We start from the raw sequence: 19689 nt of genomic DNA, 5'->3' as shown, positions 1-19689 counted from the left end.
CCTCTGACGTGGACAGGGACTTAAGTCTATCATCAATTTAAGTCTTTCAAGGAACTGCCTTGCATCCTTGCCAAACTCCCTCTCCCCTTCTTCAGAGGCTTGTCTGAGACAGTGAATGGTGACTGTTGGCGATGGACTGTTCCTGAAGGCATGCGCTCTCATGCGATACTCTGAGATGTCATTTTCCAGGCTGTTCTCTCCATACCAAAGAAATGTCAGGAAATTTCTGTCTTCCGGCCTGACGATGTTCCGGTGGAACATCTGTAGTATATCCATTGTGATGGCAATGGAGTCCTTAGAAAAGCGGATAAATGCCCCAGGAAGACTGTTATTGAGGTCCGGGCCAGTCAGGAGGACCCGATTCACTGAGACTCCCCCGTGTTGAACACCTGAATCAAAGATCACCCAAATCTGGCTTGGTTTCTTTGGATAGTAAACCCCAAAGCAAGGGAGGTATCAACATTCTTCGTCTTTTCCAAGGGGAGGAGCTTCCTCTGCTTGGCCATTCTGGAATAATGAGATGAAACAATCCTTCATCTCAGGCTTCTTGTTAAAGTGAAGAAAGACGGCCTGCTGCTCGTGACCTGTTGTTGAGAAGATGAGGTTGTGGCTCTCTGAATGGCAGGGGAGCTACCCAGCAACTGTCCTCATCCCTGTTCCATAGTCTTCAGAAAGAGTATATCCTCAACTGAAGGGCCTATCTTGTCATCATCTTTTGTCTGTTGGAAGACACTGCATCCCAGCTGCCCTCCATAGTCCCCACATGTGGGACCCTCCACATGGACAGATGCGGGGAGACTTGGGGCCTTGCTGCCTGCCGTACCACTTTTCCTTTATGACACAGCGATTAGGGCATGGTTCAAAGACAGAGTAGTGACCATTTTCCAGAGTGTTGGAACTCCTCAAGTCTGTTCCAAACCACTTTGAGCCCTCTCTGTGGGTGATGGACGTGCACAGCTCTTATCCCTCTCACGTGTTCAGCTGACTCAGTACCCAGCCACTTCACCAAGAGGTCCATCTCTTCACTGTCTGTAAGGTTTAGACCTCCTATGGCATTCGGGAATGATGCTTTCCAAGCCCTGTAACTCTCAGGACGATCACTGAACTGCAGAAGCTCGGAGGACACAAGTTTGCGTCTTGCAAAAGACCTGACAAAGTCCGACATGCTCTGACTATCAGCAGGATTAGCCTGTTGAGCCTCTGCATACTGGTGTGCTTGAGGATGATTTCTGTCATTAAATACCTCTGTGTAACTCATGTGATCCATGGCTCCCCCTGAACTTCACACACTCTGGTGCTTTCTACCTGGAGGGTGTGACATGTGAGCGTCAGTGTGCCTTAACTGACTTCCAACCAATGAAATTGGCTGAGAATGACGGTTCATCATCCTGAACGTGACTCTGCACGGTAGCTTTGGGTGCCCACTGTTCAACAGTGGCTGGTTGACTAACACTGTTAGTAGAAACTCCTTCCAATGCAGGTGTTGACTGATAGGAAGCGTGCCTTGTCTGCTCTTCCACATACTCTTTTGTGCTCTCCGCTGGCTCATGGGTTTGAAGATCAATTTCGGAGCCAAGGTCCTCATTTTGCTCTTCCATGGCCGCCTCTAATGCTTCAGCTTTAGCTACTGCAGCTGCAGCTCTTTTCTCCCATTGAAGAGCATCAAGTGATCCCTCTGAACGTGCTTGTTCCATTTTCTTTTGGCTTTCCTTCCATGCAAACGCTGCCTCCATTTTAGCAGCTTGGGCTTCGGCACCAGCTAAGGCCGCGGCTGCACTGGTGGAGGAGCCACGGGACCATTTGGATGAAGGTGGACCTGAGGCACGAGACCTTGTCTGTAATGACTGAGATCCTGATGATTTTTTTGTCTGACATTTTGAAAAGAGAATTGCCTTTGTATTCCAGAAAGCGTTGTTTTACTGTCCTGTCCCCTTCATACACCTTGCATGAATTGACAGGCAGATAACTCCATCCCCAATTACCACACTGACAAAGACGTTCCAAGTTGACTTTCTTTAATGTAGCAACTGGCAGTAGCATAAAACTGACAGAAAGAAAAACATACAGTCAAAAGGTGTCCAAATTCCCATTAAGGTAAGTATTAAGTTTATCACAAATGATACCAATAATACACAAGATACTGTATATGAATAAGTTCCAAATATGTCATAAAGATAGGCTACTGGTAAGCATGATGTTGCTACATAAAAGGTATCTTACGCACATTTTCTCATTACAAGCCAGCCAGAACATGTGGCCCACGTGAATACTCCCTCTATATTTTTTTCTGCACACAAAAGCTCAAATATCTCTGATTTGTGAAAATATGCATATACATCAATAAATGATAAACCCAAAGGTTACTTTGACACACCGACGAGGCCTTCAAAGACCTGAACGACAGGATGATGTCAGATGAAAAGGGCTGAGCTTTCCCTCAGCTCTGACATGGAGAACTGCCTAGATGCCTACTGATGATGTCATCAACTAGATCACACAACCTAAATGACTGCTATATGAAACTACCAGCAGAGGGTGCTAAATGACAAATAAAAATAACACCGCTGAGGCAGTACCGTCTGGCTGATGTTACAGTAAACAATTCACCTGCTCTGGATTGAAGGATGTGAGCTGGCTGAGTGTGATGGGCAGGGTGAGGGTGCAGGAAGGTTTACCATCATCTCCCAGTCCTCCCAAAAAGATGGGCAAAGTTTAAGTAAATAAAGAGTCTAACTTGATTTGATGGCATGACAGGGAACGAACGTTGTGAATGCCATCCATGTAGATTTTTAGTTGACAAACTCCCATATTTCACTGGCAGCGTTTAAGGAAGTCCCACACAACCGTGGACTTGGCTGCACAGCAGATTCGGTGATTGCGCTCATGAATGTGCATGTGTCAGCTAATTATTATTTCTGAAATAATAATTTCACAACTGAAAAGCTTGAGCATGTAGATATTAAGAAAGAGGATGTGCTGGAGCTTTTGGAAAGCATCAAGTTGGATAAGTCACCAGGACCGGACGAAATTTACCCCAGGCTGCTGTGGGAAGCGAGGGAGGAGATTGCTGAGCCTCTGGCGATGATCGTTGCATCATCAATGGGGACGGGAGAGGTTCTGGAGCAATGGAGGGTTGTGGATGTTGTTCCTTTATTCAAGAAAAGTAGTAGAGATAGCCAAGGAAATTATAGACCAGTGAGTCTTACTTCAGTGGTTGGTAAGCTGATGGAGAAGATCCTGAAAGGCAGAACCTATGAACATTTGGAGAGGCATAATATGATTAAGATTAGTCAGCATGGCTTTGTGAAAGGCAGGTCATGCCTTACAAGCCTCAGTGAATTTTTTGTGGATGTGACTAAACACATTGATGAAGGTAGAGCAGTAGATGTAGTGTATATGGATTTCAGCAAGGCATATGACAAGGTACCCCATGCAAGACTTACTGAGAAAGTAAGAAGGCATGGGATCCAAGGGGACATTGCTTTGTGGATCCAGAACTGGCTTGCCCACAGAAGACAAAGAGCGGTTGTATACAGGTCATATTCTGCATGGCGGAGTGTCTCAGGCATCTGTTCTGGGACTCTTACCCTTTGTGATTGTTATAAATGACCTGGATGAGGAAGTGGAGGGATGGGTTAGTAAATTTGCTGATGTCACAAAGGTTGGGGTTGTTGTAGGTAGTGTGGAGGGCAGTCAGAGGTTACAGTGGGACATTGGTAGGATGCAAAACTGGGCTGTGAAGTGGCAGATGGAGTTCAACACAGATAAGTGTGAAGTGGTTCATTTTGGTAGGTCAAATATGATGACAGAGTACAGTATTAATGGTAAGACTCTTGGCAGTGTGGAGGATCAGAGGGATCTTGGGGTCCAAGTCCATAGGACACTCAAAGCTGCTGTGCAGGTTGACTCTGTGGTTAAGAAGGCATATGGTGCATTGGCCTTCATCAATCATGGGATTGAGTTTAGGAGCCGAGAGGTAATGTTGCAGCTATATAGGGCCCTGGTCAGACTCCCCCCCCCCCCCCCCCCACCTTGGAGTACTGTGCAGAGTTCTGGTCGCCTCACTACCAGAAGGATGTGGAAATCATAAAAAGAGTGCAGAGGAGATTTACAAGGATGTTGCCTGGATTGGGGAGCATGTCTTATGAGAATAGTTTGAGTGAACTTGGCCTTTTCTCCTGTGAGCGACGGAGGATGAGAGGTGACCTGATAGAGGTGTATAAGATGATGAGAGGCATTGATCATGTGCATAGTCAGAGGCTTTTTCCCAGGGCTGAAATGGCTAGCATGAGAAGGCACAGTTTTAAGGTGCTTGGAAGTAGGTACAGAGGAGATATCGGGGTAAGTTTTTTACGCAGAAAGTGGTGAGTGTGTGGAATGGGCTGCCAGTGACAGTGGTAGAGGTGAATACGATAGGGTCTTTTAAGAGACTCCTGAACAAGTACATGGAGCTCAGAAAAATACAGAGGGCTATGGGTAACCCTAGGTAATTTATAAAGTAAGGACATGTTCGGCACAGCCTTGTGGGCCAAAGGGCCTGTATTGTGCTGTAGGTTTTCTATGTTCCTATGTTTCCATTTCATTATGGTGGTATTTAACTCTTTTTTTCATTGTAGCGCTTGTCAAGTCCACAGCAAAGCACAGCAAAGTTACGCTGTCTGTTTACATTCAGCTTTGCTTGAGAAAGTGGACTATGTTTCCATGTAGATGTGACAAGTAAAGCTAATCTTAAAATCTTAATCTTATAAATCAGTAAAGCATATGGGATCCTGGATGCATAAATATGTGGATGGAATACTAAAGCAGAATGCTTAGATCGAACCTTTATAAAACACAACTTCGGCCACAATGAAAGAATTGTATCCATTTCAGTGAACACACCTTAGAAAGCATGTGAAAGAACTAGAGAGGATGAAGGTTTATAAAAAAAAGTTTCTGAGATCGAGGATTTCAGCAATCATGTCAGGCTGGAGAAGCAAGGCCTATTCTTCGTTGAGCAAAGAAGGAAGAGAGGAGGTCTGATGGGGGTGCACACAATCGTGGCAAGTTTAGATAGAGTAAAAAGAAGTCAGCTGCCCCACTTATCAAATGGTTCATAGACTGGGAGGAAGCAAATATGTGAAGTGAAAAATGTGAAGGACAGACAACACAGAAGGATGTGGAGAGAAACATATTTTAATGAAGTTTGGTTGTGATTTTGAAACTCATTGTGTATAAGAATGGTGGAAACAGAATAAACAAGATTTCCAGTAGGACAGTCATTAACATTCAAGGGCTAGAATTAATGGGATTTCTCTACAAGGAACTTGTGTAAACTCGAAGAACAAGATGGCTTCCCTCCTTGGCCACCATGGAAAGTGCTTCCTAATGGTCCTTGTTTCCCTGTATCCCAGCTCTCTTAAGGTTATGAACCATATTCTAAGCAACCATTTCAAAAGCAATTGTTTTTGCTATCAGCTTTAAACCTTTTGATTATCTTCGATACCTTAATTTAACCACCTTTTAATCTTCCCATACTTAGAGAATAAAGGGCTCATCTATGCAAGTTGTCTTCATTAATTGTGGCAATGGTGCAATTCTGGGGAACTGATGGTACATTCCCTCCTTCCAATGGTTCAGAAATGAACACAATACTCCCAGTGGAGGCTCAGCAGAGTCTTATACAAATGCAATGAAACTCCCAACTTTATGTGATGCTTCTGATTCAAAATTCTCAAAAATACGATGGAAACACCGATAAGGAAAACACTCACTTGTTTTCCGTATTCAATCCACTCTCTGTTCTCATCCTTCCAATACCATAACCATTCTGTGGTGAGGATATAGTTGGGGGGCTTTGTAACTGAGGAGGCCGTGGAGAGGCGCCGAACTTGGTTCGAACCACATAGCATGGAATTAAAATCAATATTTTCAGATCTGTAATAAGGACATAGTAAATAACAGGAATCTATTTACATTGTGGTTGGAATAGCTTCTGTTACAATCAGGTCAAACTGCACAGCCATGCTGTAGCAAGTTAACAAGTTAAAGTGCTTTGTTCAAATTAAAGTTCCCTGGATAAAACTAGCTGTACCTGGCTTTATTGGGATCACAGTAGTCTTTTTCAATCTTCTCCATATTTGGAAGATCTTTCCACGCTTTTTCATAAACCTGCCATCGATAAGGCAGCTTGAAGTGAACCCTGATACACCTGTCTGTGGGAAACAGAAACATGAAAACAGATTAAATACATCACACTTGATGCTTCAGTCGAAGTAACTTTCTTGCCACTTTCACCCCCACATCCAAATTGTTTCAAAGAGAATGGTTTCTCAGGAGATACAAAACTCAAACTGGTCTGAGTCACAACTGAATCAGCATTCCAGTTTGCACTGTGCCTTGAGCTTTATAGATACCTTTACATCAGTTATGAGAAATAAAGGAAATACTACACTGCACAAAAACTAACAGTAAAGGATATAGAGATTTAGACCAATCTATATGGAATGTTAAGTGAATTTCTCTGCTTTCAGAGACTTGGAACAAAAATGTCCAGGTAGAGGAGAGGGGAGGGGAACCAGGGTGTTACAGCAGATAGTGAGGTGGAGGAGGATAAAGGTCATGCGAGGACTGCAAGTATAGACAGTAATCAAAGGTTTGTACGAGATAGAAATGTTCTCAAGTGCATCTATTTCAATGCAATGAGTATTGTAGGTAAAGCAGATGAGTTTAAGGCATGGATTGGCATGTGGGATTATGGCATTATTGCTATTTGTGAGACTTGGTTGCAGGAGGGGCAGGACTGGCAGCTTAAGGTTCCGTCGTTTCAGGCGTGATAGAGGGGGAGAGATGAAAGAGGGAGGAGTGGCATTACTAGTCAGGGAAAATATCACAGCTCTGTGTAGATAGGACAGCCTGGAGGGCTTGTCTACAGAGGCCATATGGATGGAGCTGAGGAACGGGAAAGGTGTGACCACACTAACAGGGTTGTATTATAGACCGCCCAATAGCCAAGGATTTGGAGGAGCAAATCTGTAAAGAGATAACAAACTGTAAGATGTAAGAAACTGAAAGTTGTAATAGTAGGGGATTTTAACTTTCCACATATTGACTGGGACTCCCACACTGTGAAAGGGCTAGATGGCTTGGAGTTTGTCAAATGTGTTCAGCAAAGTTTTCTAATATATAGAGGTACCTGCGAGAGAGGATACAGGTCAGGTGATAGAAGTATTGTAGGTGAACATTTTATATCCAGTGACCATAATGCCATTAGTCTCGTTAATTATGGATAAGGATAGGTCTGGTCCTTGAGATGAGGTCTTAAATTGAAGAAGGATCAATTTTGTGGAAATGAGAAAGGATCTATGAAGAGTGGATTGTGATAAGTTGTTTTCTGGCAAGGATGTGTTCAGTAAGTGGAAGGTCTTCAAAGGCAAAATTTTGAGAGTGTAGAGATTGCATGTTCCTGCCAGGACTAAAGGCAAAGTTAACAGGCAAAGGGAACCTTGGTTTTCAAGGGATATTGGCGATCTGGTTAAGAAAAAGAAAGAGGTGTATAGCAGGTATAGGCAACAAGGAACAAATGAGGTTTTTGAAGAGTATAGAAAATACTTGATAGTAGATGATCAGCCATGATCTCAGAATGGCGGTGCAGGCTCGAAGGGGTGAATGGTCTACTTCTGCACCTATTGTCTATTGTCTAAAATGTAAGAAAATACTAAAGGAGGAAATTGGGAAGTCAAAAAGAAGACATGAGGTTGCTTTGGCAGATAACGTGAAGGTAAACCCAAAGGGTTTCTACAAGTATATTAAGGGTAAAAGGATAGTAAGGGACAAAATTGGTCCCCTAGAAGATCAGAGTGGTCGTCTATGTGCGGAGCCTCATGAGATGGGGGAGAATCTTAAACAGTATTTTTGCACAGTATTTACTCAGGAAACTGGCATAATGTATATGGAAGGAAGGGAAACAAGCAGTAGTGTCATGGAACATATAGAGATTAAAGAGGAGGAGGTGCTTGCTGCCTTACAGCGAATAAAGGTAGATAAATCCCCGGGGCCTGACATGATATTTCCTCGGACCTTGAGAGAGACTAGTGTAGAAATTGCAGGGGCCCTGGCATCAATATTTAAAATCTCCTTAGCAACGGGTGCAGTGCCAGAGGATTGGAGGGTAGCTCATGTAATTCCGTTGTTTAAAAAAGGCTCCAGAAGTAAACTAGGTAATTACAGGCCGGTGAGCCTGCCATCAGTAGAAGGTAAATTATTGGAAAGTGTTCTGAGAGATCGGATAAGCAAGTAATTGGACAGCCAAGGGCTGATTAAGGATAGTCAGCATGGCTTTGTGCGTGGTAGATTGTGTTTAACGAATCTTGTATAGCTTTTCGAGGAGGTTACCAAGAAAGTAGATGAAGGAAAGGCTGTGGATGTTGTCTACATGGACTTTAGTAAGGCCTTTGATAAGGTCCCACATGGGAGGTTAGTTCAGAAGGTTCAGACACAAGTTATCCATGGAGAGGTTGTAAACTGGATTCAAAATTGGCCGTGTGGGAGAAGACAGGGAGTGGTAGTGGATAATTGCTTCTCAGACTGGAGGCCAGTGAATAGTGGTGTGCTGGGACCATTGGTGTTTTGTTGTCTATATCTATGATCTAGATAATAATATGGTAAATTGGATCAGCTAGTTTGCTGATGACACTAACATTGGAGGAGGTGTTGTGGACAGTGAGGAAGGCTTTCAAAGCCCGCAGAGGGATCTGGACCAACTGGAAAAATGGGCCAGAAAATGGCAGATGGAATTTAATGCAGACAAGTGTGAGGTGTTGCATTTTGGAAGGATAAATCAAGGTAGGACATACACAGTAATGCAAGGGCACTGAGGAGTGTGGAGGAACAAAGGGATCTGGGAGTTCAGATACATAATTCACTGAAAGTGGCATCGCAGGTAAACAGGTGCTGTAGCGTTCTATGGTTCTTTTGTAGACCTTGAGGGACAATGGGAAACCTAAAATTGTAGAAATGTTTTTGCATTAGTGGAGGAATATAAGATTACTGAGGTTTGTTTCTTTTGCTGACCAGTCAGGGTAGCAGGAAGCTTAACCTTCTGAAACAAGAGAAGCTACATTTGGTAAAGAAAGATCTCGCCTTTCTGGAAGATGAAGACACGTTGTTAAGGACATTTTACAGACTCACTTTAAGGCTCTGTTAATCTTCATCATTTATAGAATTATTCTAGAATCAATTCAACCAGCGTGGTTGTGATTGATTTTACCTCTGAGTTTGTTTAAAGTACATAAACATTGGCACTAAACTCTATAGATTCAGTACTACACTGGAGACACTTAGTGGCACCAACAATCAGATCATAACATTCTGAAAACATGTATCATACCACCAGGAACAGAACAGAACAGAATGTGTAAGGCAGCAGAAATCCTTTTGTATCTTGCTGGTTCTTCATAAAAAGAGCCTAGTTGACTGACTGATGAAAGATAAAGCATCAAGGTTCAGCTCTTCAGAAGAGGAAGGGTTACCTTGGTCAATAAATAGAGTATTATCAACAACAGATAGAAAGGCAAAGTAAGAATCTTGGCAGATCATGTCAAAGAGACACTCCTGAATGACTGCGAGAAAGTAATTCCCTTCTAATAATTAGTGCACCTCAGATAAAACACTGTGCTTTGGACAGGAATGCAAGATTATGAAACACACTTCGAATTATTTCAGTCTCCTCTAAAGCCACCAACTCCAACCTCGAAGTAAAGAGAAGCTGAGCCTAGTTGTGGTTTCACTGGTGCTTGATTAGAGGAGTTATAGAGATTGGAAAAGATTCAGGCTGCCAGTCAGAGTCACTTAACATTGTTCTGCTTTTGTACCTAAGCATGTTGCCAGTAATCAGTAATCTGATCTCAGGCATTAAGCTCATCTTACTTTTATTTTACTTAGAGATACGTGCTCTTCTACACCCTTGTCACCAATTGTCTGACTAATCCGTGTGTCTCGACCGCTATTACTGAGTTCTTAGGGGAGTATCAGCCATCCCAACTATGATAGCAAGTATAAGTGGCAGCTGAAGCTCTTCTGTATCTTTTGTCTTAGCAACAAAAGAGAAACTCAGGACACGGAATTTATTAAGATATAGTTTTCTGCAGTGAGTTACTCTAGTGTTACACTGCTCAAGAGAACAATTCTGGGATACAGAATTTTTTTATTTTAATTTTTAATAGATCTGTATGGCAGCAAAAGGCCAATTTATTGCCCCTCCCTTGAGAAAGTAGAAATGAACTACTGCAATTCCTGTGGTGAAGGTACTCCCACAGCTGTTGCATAAGGACTTCTAGGATTTAAACCCAATGGCAATGAAGGAAAGAAACAATGATTTCAAGTCAGGAGTGTCACTCAGGAGAATCATCAGGCAATACGTTCCTGCTCTTGTTCTTCCTGGTGCTCGAGGTAGTGGGTTTAGAGAAGCCCATTTTTGTAATTTATTTTTTATTGAAGTTCATCACCAAACAAACATTTCCATAATATGTATTTCAGATATTGTACATATATATCATATAGTCATATATATAGTCAAATCTCCACATAATATTTATCTGAGGTACACACTTATAGAAAAGAGAGGAAAGAAAGAACAAGCAAAAGGAGAAGACTATGTACAAGCAGGGAGTGATTTTTTTTTACAACATATTCATTGATTTGTGAGGATAAAATCAGGTCTATGATGTGTTATGTAGTTAAACCATTTTTCCCAGTATGAATCAATTTGTTCCAACTTACGATTAACAGATGCTGTTATCTTCTCCATTTGTAAATGTTCATTGTAATTTCCATCCATGTATTTAAAGTTGGGCTCTCCTGTGATAACCATTTCCGAGTAAGAGTCTTTTTACCAGCCACTTTTTACTAGCCACAGAATATTCATTAAATACTTATCTCTTTTCAACCATTCTTGAGGTATATACCCAAAATATATGGTCTTACTCTCTAAGGGTATTTCACATTTAAAAATGTCTTGTAGGGCATTGTGCATCCCACTCCAATAGTCTGATAATGTGGCATTCCCAGAAAATATGATAATGGTTTGCATTTTGATTTCCACAATTTCTCCAGTAAACAGGAAGGTTACTGTCATAATGGGATTTCTGAGAGGGTGTAATAAAATGTCAAGTTTTTCCATCCAAACTGCCTCCATTTCTGTGAACTGGTATACTTTCATTGGTACCTCCATTTTATTGTCCATTCTTCCTCAAATATAATTATCTCTCCTTCCTTCTCCCATTTTGTTTTAATGTATGAAGTCAAATGTGTTTTAAAATTTGACAAACCCTTATACACACTTGAAATGATTCTACTATCGTTACCTGAATTATATGCTTTTCTAAATAGCTCTATCAAACATGTTCTTCTTTGGTTACATTTTTAACCATCCTATTAACATATTGTCGCATCTGTAAATATCAATAAAAGTCGTTTTTCTAATAAGTGTTTTTCTTTAAGCATTTTAAAACTGAACTCTGTTCCTTCTTTCATTATATTGCAAATATATTTCATTATATTCCTTTAGCTGTCCAGTCCTTAAATCCGGCATCCAACTTATTTGGTGTAAAATCCGAGTCATATGCACACCATTTAAGAACTGCAATATCTCCCTCTAGTTTATATTCTTTTATAATAGTTTTCCATATTTTAAGAGTCCATTTCACCCATGGATTATCAATGGTATTTACGTACCTTTGCAGGTTGTTATCAGCCAAAATTGCCTGTATGGGGATGGGAAGTACCCACTCCACAATGTTTTTCCATTGAGAGTCATGTGATGGGTTACACCAACATATCACAGCTCTCAACTGTACTGCAAGATAATAATCTCTAAGAGAATGCAGGCCCCATCCCCCCTCTTGAGAAGCCCTTTGTTAATGGTATGAACTTCAGCCTCTGTATCCAGTGATAGAGGGTGCACATGTTGTGGGAAGTGGATGTGATGCCAAGAAAGCAGGGTGCTTTATCCTGAATGGTGTTGAGATTGAGTGTTGCTGAGCTGCCCTCATCTTGACAAATGAAGACTATTCGATCCTGCTCCTGCCTTAATGCAATATAGATGACAGGAGTGCTTTGGGGTATTAAAAGGCGAATTACTCACCACAAGATAACCAGCCTCTGACCTTTATTTACCTGCCTACTCTAGATGAGTTTAATGAGAACACAATATAGATGGCGGGGCTTGGTAATGGTAGAGTCATTAAATATTAATGGAAACTTGTAGGAGGTCTCTTCTTTTCATCCACCACTCTACTTTCATCAATTTGTTTTGTCACTTCCTCGAAGAAGTCAATCAGGTTCACAAGGCACAACCTCCCACTCACAAAGCATTGCTGACTATCCCTAACCAGTGCTTTTTATGCACTTACCACTCTGTGTAAAAACCTAGCTCTGACCTATCCCCTATACTTTCTTCCAATCTCCTTAAAATGATGTCCACTCATAATAGGCTTTGCCACCCTGGAAAAAAGCTACTCACTCTTGAATCTATTTACTCATCATAACATCTTGTATACCTAACAAGTCACCTCTTATCCTCCTTCACTGCAGAGAGAAAGCCCTAGCTTGCTCAACCTTTCCTCATAAAACATGCAGTAGCATCCTGGTAAATCTGTTCTGCACCCTTCCTAAAGCTTCCACATCCTCAATGTTGGTGTATTGTTGACATTTAACTGAGACAAAGCTAGAATCAATCCTAATGCCAATTTATATATAGTGGGGAGAGAACGATTAGTATTGGATCAGATTGGTTCTCACGTGCAGGTAAAATCTGTTCTTAAAACCTTACTAGTCAATGCAACTGAACACAATACTACAAGTGTGGTCTAACCAGAGTTTTAAACTGCAACATCACCTTGTGGCTCTTGAACTCAAACCCTTCACTAATGAAAGCCATCACTAATGGTTCACATTGTGAACCACTTGCATGGCAACTCTGAGAGATCAATGGATGTGAACTGCAAGATCCCTCTGTTCCTTTACACCGCTAAGAATCCTGCCATTAACCTTGTACTTTGCCTTCAAGTTCAACCTTACAAAGTGTATCACATTTCTCCACATTGAACTCCATCTGCCACTTTTCTGCCCCGCTCTGGATTCTATCAATATCCCATCATAATCTCCGACAACCTTGACACCATCCAGAATATGACCAAACTTTGTGTCATCAGCAAACTTATTAACTCACCCTTCTACTTCCTCGTCTAAGTCACTTATGAAAATCACACAGATCCTTCCAGAACACCACTGGTCACCGACCTACAGGCAGAATACGCTCCATCTACTTCCATCCTCTGCCTTCTGTGGGCAAGCCAATTCCAAATCCACACTTGGTGGAAATTGAAGTGTGCATTGTAAGAAGGTAGTTGAAGAGAGTGTAAGTAAAGATTGATACCAGAATATGACACTAAGGCATACAGGTAGACAGCAGAATTTGGTGGTGTTAATTTGATTTTGTTTCAGAATCCGTGTTTTAGTGCCAGTTGCTCTCTTGAGTGTTTACTGTGTTATTTATAATTCAGAATTGAATTACATGTCTCCACTGTGCTCCCACCCTATCTTTATGTCCATTCACTTCAACTGCACCAAATTTTAAAGCCAACTTTTAACAGACCTATGAACAGACACTCAGGAGTATTTCTCTAATCTCACTGTTGGAATGTAGGATTTTTGGCATTTAACTGAGACAAAATTAGGACAAATCCTAAAGCCAATTTATATCAAGCTTGTTTTAATACTTATTCATTTGCAGGATGTGTGTGTTGCCAGCTAAGCCAGCATTTATTGCCCATCCCTAGTTGCCCTTGAGGTGGTGGTGATGAGCTGCTGTCTTGAGCCACTGCAGTCCCTGAGGTGGCGGCTCACCCACAGCGGAGCGAGAATGCCTAATATTGGATCAGATTGGTTCTCACACACAGGTAAACTCGGTTTCTAAATGTGAACTAGATGCTATTCTTGCCCAAATACACTTCTGTAAAATTGGAAGTACAAGCGTAAGGTTTGGAAAAGGACCATACCCACACATGCAAAGCTTGGGTTTCATTGGAAAACATGCTGCATTTATGGTGTGAGCCTCATTATTTTTCCAACTCTGGAGTCAAGAACCTGCTAGGTTTCCAGTACCTTTAAAGCTGCAGTTGCTCCAGATGAAGTACAGACAAATTTCTTCGTTGTCCATGTCCCCACAGGAACTGCTGGAAGATAGTCGGGACTGAGGTCTCTTCTCTGTGGGTTGCAAATCATAGCAGGTGAAAAGTCAATCTCACGCATTCAGCTGAGTTACCCATCTACGATAATCAGTGATTCTAAAAATGTACAGGAACACTTTAATAACCCATTTACCAAAGGCAGTCAGATAAGGAAACCATTGCATTACTGTGCCTGTACTCATTCTTTCATTACCTTACATTTACATACGAACATAAGAAATAGGAGCAGGAGTAGGCCACCTGGCCTATTGAACCTGCTCCACCATTCAATAAAATCATGGCTGACCTGACCATTGGCTCATCTCCACCTACCTGCCTTTTCTCCGTACCCCTTAATTCCCCTACTATGCAATAATCTATCCAACCTAGTCTTAAATATATCAACTGAGGCACCCTCCACTGCTTCATTGGGCAGAGAATTCCACAGATTCACCATCCTCCGGGAAAAGCAGTTCCTCCTCATCCCAGTCCTAAATTTGCTCTCCTGAATCTTGAGGCCATGTCCCTTAGTTCTAGTCTCACCTACCAGTGGAAACAACTTTCCTGCCCCTATCTTATCTATCCTTTTCATAACTTTATATGTTTCTATAAGATCTCCTCTCATCCTTCTGAATTCCAGCAAGTACAGTCCCAGGCAACTCAATCTCTCCTCATAGTCTAACCCCCTCATCTCTGGAATCAACCTGGTGAACCTCCTCTGCACCACCTCCAAAGCCAGTGTATCCTTCTTCAAGTAAGGAGACCAGAACTACACACAGTACTCTAGGTGCAGCCTCACCAGTACCCTGTACAGTTGCAGCATAGTCTCCCTGCTCTTAAATTCAATCCCTCAACATGAAGGGATTTTCCAATGTGAAGCAAGGAATCATCTATTGGCAAGAAACATTCCTTTTGGAGTGTTATTGTCGACTCTGCTTCTGCCATCTCTGCACAGAGTCTATTCCAGATCACAACAATAAATACCATTTTTACTCATCTCTCCTCTGATTTCTTTACAGCAAATACATTAAATATATGGAAACCAACTCTACTACTGAGGTAAGAGCTCCCCTTAAACACTTCTGCCCTGAGAGGAAAAAATCAGCACAGGCTCACCAGCTTCCCAAGTCATTTTCCCAGGGATTAGAGGCCGTAAGTTTAAGGTGAGGGACGGAAGATTTAATGGGGATGAGAGGGGCAACTTTACACAGGAGGTAGTGGGCATGTGGAATGAGTTACCAGAAGAAATTACAGATTCAGTACTATTTCAATGTTTAAAAGGCATTTAGAGAGGTACTTGGCTAGGAAAGGCTTAAGGGGTTAGGAGCCAAATGGAACCTGCAAAGGTAGAATCTTGGTCAGCAAGCGTTCTCACAGATAGAGATCAGGGCCTTTCAGGACTTTTGGCGGGCTTCAACCAGAGTGAGTAGTTGCTTATTTGGCTGAGGCAACATGAGATTTTAAATGAGCCTGGGGCCTTTCAGGAATTTTCATGGACTTCAATCACAATGATCTATTGGATACTTGGCAAAGTCCAATAAAAAGAAGTTGGGTTTACATTGAGTGGCCTTCAAGCATATAGGAGGGAGACTGAAAATCTGGCTGAGTGCTGCTACAAAAATAGCCTCTTACTTGATGTCAGCAAGACCAGGGCGCTGATTATTGACTTGAAGAGGAGGAAACCAGGGGTCCATGAGCCAGTCCTCATCAGAGGATCAGAGGTGGAGAGGGTCAGCAACTTTAAATTCCTCAGTGTTATCATTTCAGAGACCCAGCATGTAAGCGCAATTACAAAGTAAGCATGGCAGTGCCTCTACTTCCAAAGGAGTTTGTGAAGATTCAGCATAACATCCAAAACTCTGACAAATTTCTAGTGGAGAGTATATTGACTGGCTGCATCACAGCCTGGTACAGAAACACTTGTGGCCTTAAATGGAAATTCCCTCAAAAAGTAGTGTTTACAGCCCAGTCCATCAAGGGCAAAGCCCTTTCCACCACTGAGCACATCTACGTGAAATATTGTCACCGGAGAGCAGCATCCAACATCCGTGACCCCCACTACCCTGGTCATACTTCCTTCTCTTTGTTGCCATCAGGAAGAAAGTACAGGGACCTCAGGACTCAAACCAACAGGCTCCCGAAGAGTTATTACAGCTCAACCATCAGGCTTTTAAACCAAAGGGGACAACTTCATTGAAATGTTCCCAGAACCTATGGACTCACTTTCAAGGAACCTTCATCTCATGTTCTCAGTATTTGTTGCCTATTTGATTATTAATATTTCTTGTATTTTATATTTGCACTGTTTGTTGTCTTTTGCACACTGGTTGAACGTCCAAGTTGGTGCAGGCTTTGTTTCTATTTTCGTAAAATTCTATAATGGATTTATTGAGTATGCCACAAGAAAATGAATCACAGGGTTGAATATGGAGACATATTAGGTACTTAGGTAATAAATTTACTTTGAACTTGAGAGCGTGCAGGAGAGATTATGGAAGTATCCAGAATAAATAAATAGGCAAACCATTTTGAAAGGGTTAAAATTTAACTTCTGGGTATGTGGAGGAAAAATTAAAAAGGGTAATGTATACAGGACTGAAGGTGTTATATTTGAATGCACATCATAAACAAAATAAAGTAGATGTTTTTACAGCGCAGTTAGAGGTTGGCAGGTACAGTTCCTATAAAAAGTATTCACCCCCCCCCCCCCCGGAAGATTTCATGTCTTATTGTTTTACAACTTTGGATCACGATGGGATTGAATTTGGCTTTTTTGACACTGATCAACATAAAAAGGCACTTTCATGTCAAAGTGAAAACATATCGCTACAAAATTATCTAAATTAATTACAAATATAAAACACAAAATAATTGTTTGCGTAAATATTCACCCTTTTCAAAGTCAATATTTAGTAGATGCACCTTCGGCAGCAATTACAGCCTCAAGTCCATGTGGATAGGTCTCTATCAGCTTTGCACATCTGGACACTGCAATTTTTCCCCATTCTTCTTTACAAAGCTGCTCAAGTTCTGTCAGATTGCATGGGGATCATTAGTGAACAGCACTTTTCAAGTCCAGCCACAAATTCTCAACGGGATTGAGATCTGGACTCTGACTTGGCCACTCCAGGACATTACCTTTATTCTTTTTAAGCTATTCCTGTTTAGCTTGGCTTTATGCTTGGGGTCATTGTCTTGCTGGAAAACAGATCTTCACCCAAGTCACCATTCTCTTGCAGACTGCATCAGGTTTTCCTCCAGGATTTCCCAGTATTTAGCTGCATTCATTTTACCCTCTACCTCTACAAGCCTTCCAGGGCCTGCTGCAGTGAAGCACCCCCACAGCATGATGCAGCCACCACCATGGTTCACAGTAAGGAGGTCTGTTTTTGATGATGTGTGGTGCTTGGTTTACACCAAACATGGCATTTAGTCTGATGGCCACAAAGTTCAATTTTGGTTTCGTCAGACCATAGAACCTTCTTTCAGCTGACTTCAGAGTCTCCCACATGCCTTCTGGCAAACTCTAGCCAAGATTTCATGTGAGATTTTTTCAACAGTGGCTTTCTCTTGTTTTCCATTCTCCCATAAAGCTGCAACTCCTCCATAGTTGTCATAGTTCTCTTTGTGGCCTCTCTCAGTAGTCCCCTTCTTGCACAGTCACTCAGTTTTTGAGAATGACCTAGTCTAGGCAGATTTACAGCTGTGAAACATTCTTCCCATTTGATGTTGATTGACAGGGATACTCAGTGACTTGGAATTTTCTTGTATTCATCTCCTGACTTGTGCTTTTCAATAACCTTTTCATGGAGTTGTCTGGAGTGTTACTTTGTCTTCATGGTGTTATTTTTTGCCAGGACGCTGACTCACCAACAGTTGGACCTTCCAGATACAGGTGTATTTTACTACAATCAATTGAAACACCTTGACAACACTTGGTGATCTCCACTTAACTAATTACGTAACTTCTAAAACCAATTGGCTGCGCCAGTGATGATTTGGTGTGTCATATTAAAGAGGGTGAATACTTATGCAATCAATTATTTTGTGTTTTATATTTGTAATTAATTTAGATCACTTTGTAGAGTTCTGTTTTCATTTTGACATGGGAGAGTCTTTTTCTATTGATCAGTGTCAAAAAAGCCAAATTAAATCCACTGTGATTCAATGTTGTAAAACAATAAAACCTAAAAACTTCCAAGGGGGTGAATACTTTTATAGGCACTGTACAGTATATAAGTACTGGATACGCAGAGCTTGATTAGGGATAGTCAACGTGGCTTTGTTAGAGGCAGTTGTATCTAACAGATCCCACTGTTTTAAATGAAGTTACCAAGAAAGTTGATGAAGAGAAAGTAGTGGATATGTCTAGAGGAACTTTAGCAAGGCCTTTGATAAAATCCTGCAGTGCAGGCTGGTCCATCTAGTTAAGTCGCTTAGCATTCAGGATGAAGGAGTCAACTCAATTCAATGTTGGCTTAGCGGGAGAAGCCAGTGAGTGGTAGTGGATGGTTGCCTCTCTGACTGGAGGCCTGCGGTGTGCATCAGGAATCAACACTGGTTCCATTTGTTGCTTATCATCTATATTATTGGTTTAGATGGAAATGTAGTAAACTGGATCAGCAAATTTGTGGATGACACTACGGCTGGGGGTGTAGTGGACAGTGAGGAAGTGATCTCCACCTGCAAATTGATCTCCAAAGTGCTTGCAAAGTGATCTCCACCTGCTGAGAAAATGAGCTGAAAATGGCTGATGGAATTTGATGTAGATAACTGTGAGGTTTTGCACTTTGGGAGAACAAACCAGGATAAGACTGGTTTGAGGGAATGAGGTGTGCAATAGAACAAAGGGACCTGGAAATACAGCTCCATAATTCCTTGAAAGTGACATCACAGGTAGATAGGACCGTAAAGAGAGCTTTTGGCACATTGGCTGGGACGTTATGCTAAGACATTGGTGAAGCCAAATTTAGAATATTGTGGACAGTTCTGATCACCTACCTACAGGAAATATATCAATAAGCCTGAAAGAGTGTAGAGAAAATTTACATGAATGTTGCCATGACTTGAAGGTCTGAGTTACAGTGATGGGCTGAATAAGGACTTTATTCCCTCGAAATCTGGAGAATGAGGGGAGATCTTATAGAGGTAGAAAATTATGAGCGGTATAGATTGGGTGAATGCATACAAGCTTTTTTTTTCTCTCATATTGAGTGAGATTAGAACTAGAGGTCATAGGTTTAGGGTGAAAGGTGAAAAATTTATGGAGAACCTGAAGGGGAATTTCTTCTCTCTGTGGGTGGTGAAAGCAGAAGTGGTGGATACAGATTGTGTTTTAACGTTTAAAATAAGTCTGGGGTGGTACATGGAAGGGAGTGGTTTGGAGGCCTATGGTCTGGATGCAGGTAAATGGGTCTCAGCAGAAAGCCTGGAATGAACTAAGTAGACCAAAGGGCCTGGTTCTGTGCTGTAGTGCTCTATG

The 19689-nt window shown here is 41.7% G+C and overlaps 1 protein-coding gene across 2 annotated transcripts in view; it reads right to left on the bottom strand.

Annotated features, from left to right (window-relative positions):
• parp12a (poly (ADP-ribose) polymerase family, member 12a) overlaps window positions 1-19689 on the bottom strand; it is a 112969-nt gene that overhangs the window by 12090 nt on the left and 81190 nt on the right. The window contains exons 4-7 of one of the 2 annotated variants that reach the window (XM_059967249.1): window positions 14143-14244; window positions 10759-10836; window positions 6074-6194; window positions 5754-5916 (exon numbers count right to left, since the gene is read on the bottom strand). In XM_059967249.1, coding sequence (XP_059823232.1) covers window positions 5754-5916; window positions 6074-6194; window positions 10759-10836; window positions 14143-14244 — 464 coding nt within the window. The remainder of the gene's footprint in view (window positions 1-5753; window positions 5917-6073; window positions 6195-10758; window positions 10837-14142; window positions 14245-19689) is intronic. The other variant, XM_059967250.1, reaches the window with a different exon arrangement.

The sequence above is a fragment of the Hypanus sabinus genome, chromosome 4 (assembly GCF_030144855.1).
Source record: "Hypanus sabinus isolate sHypSab1 chromosome 4, sHypSab1.hap1, whole genome shotgun sequence".
Taxonomy (NCBI): Eukaryota; Metazoa; Chordata; class Chondrichthyes; order Myliobatiformes; family Dasyatidae; genus Hypanus; species Hypanus sabinus.
The sequence above is the reverse complement of the archived record's forward strand: the minus strand, read 5'-3'. Positions and strand labels throughout refer to the sequence as shown.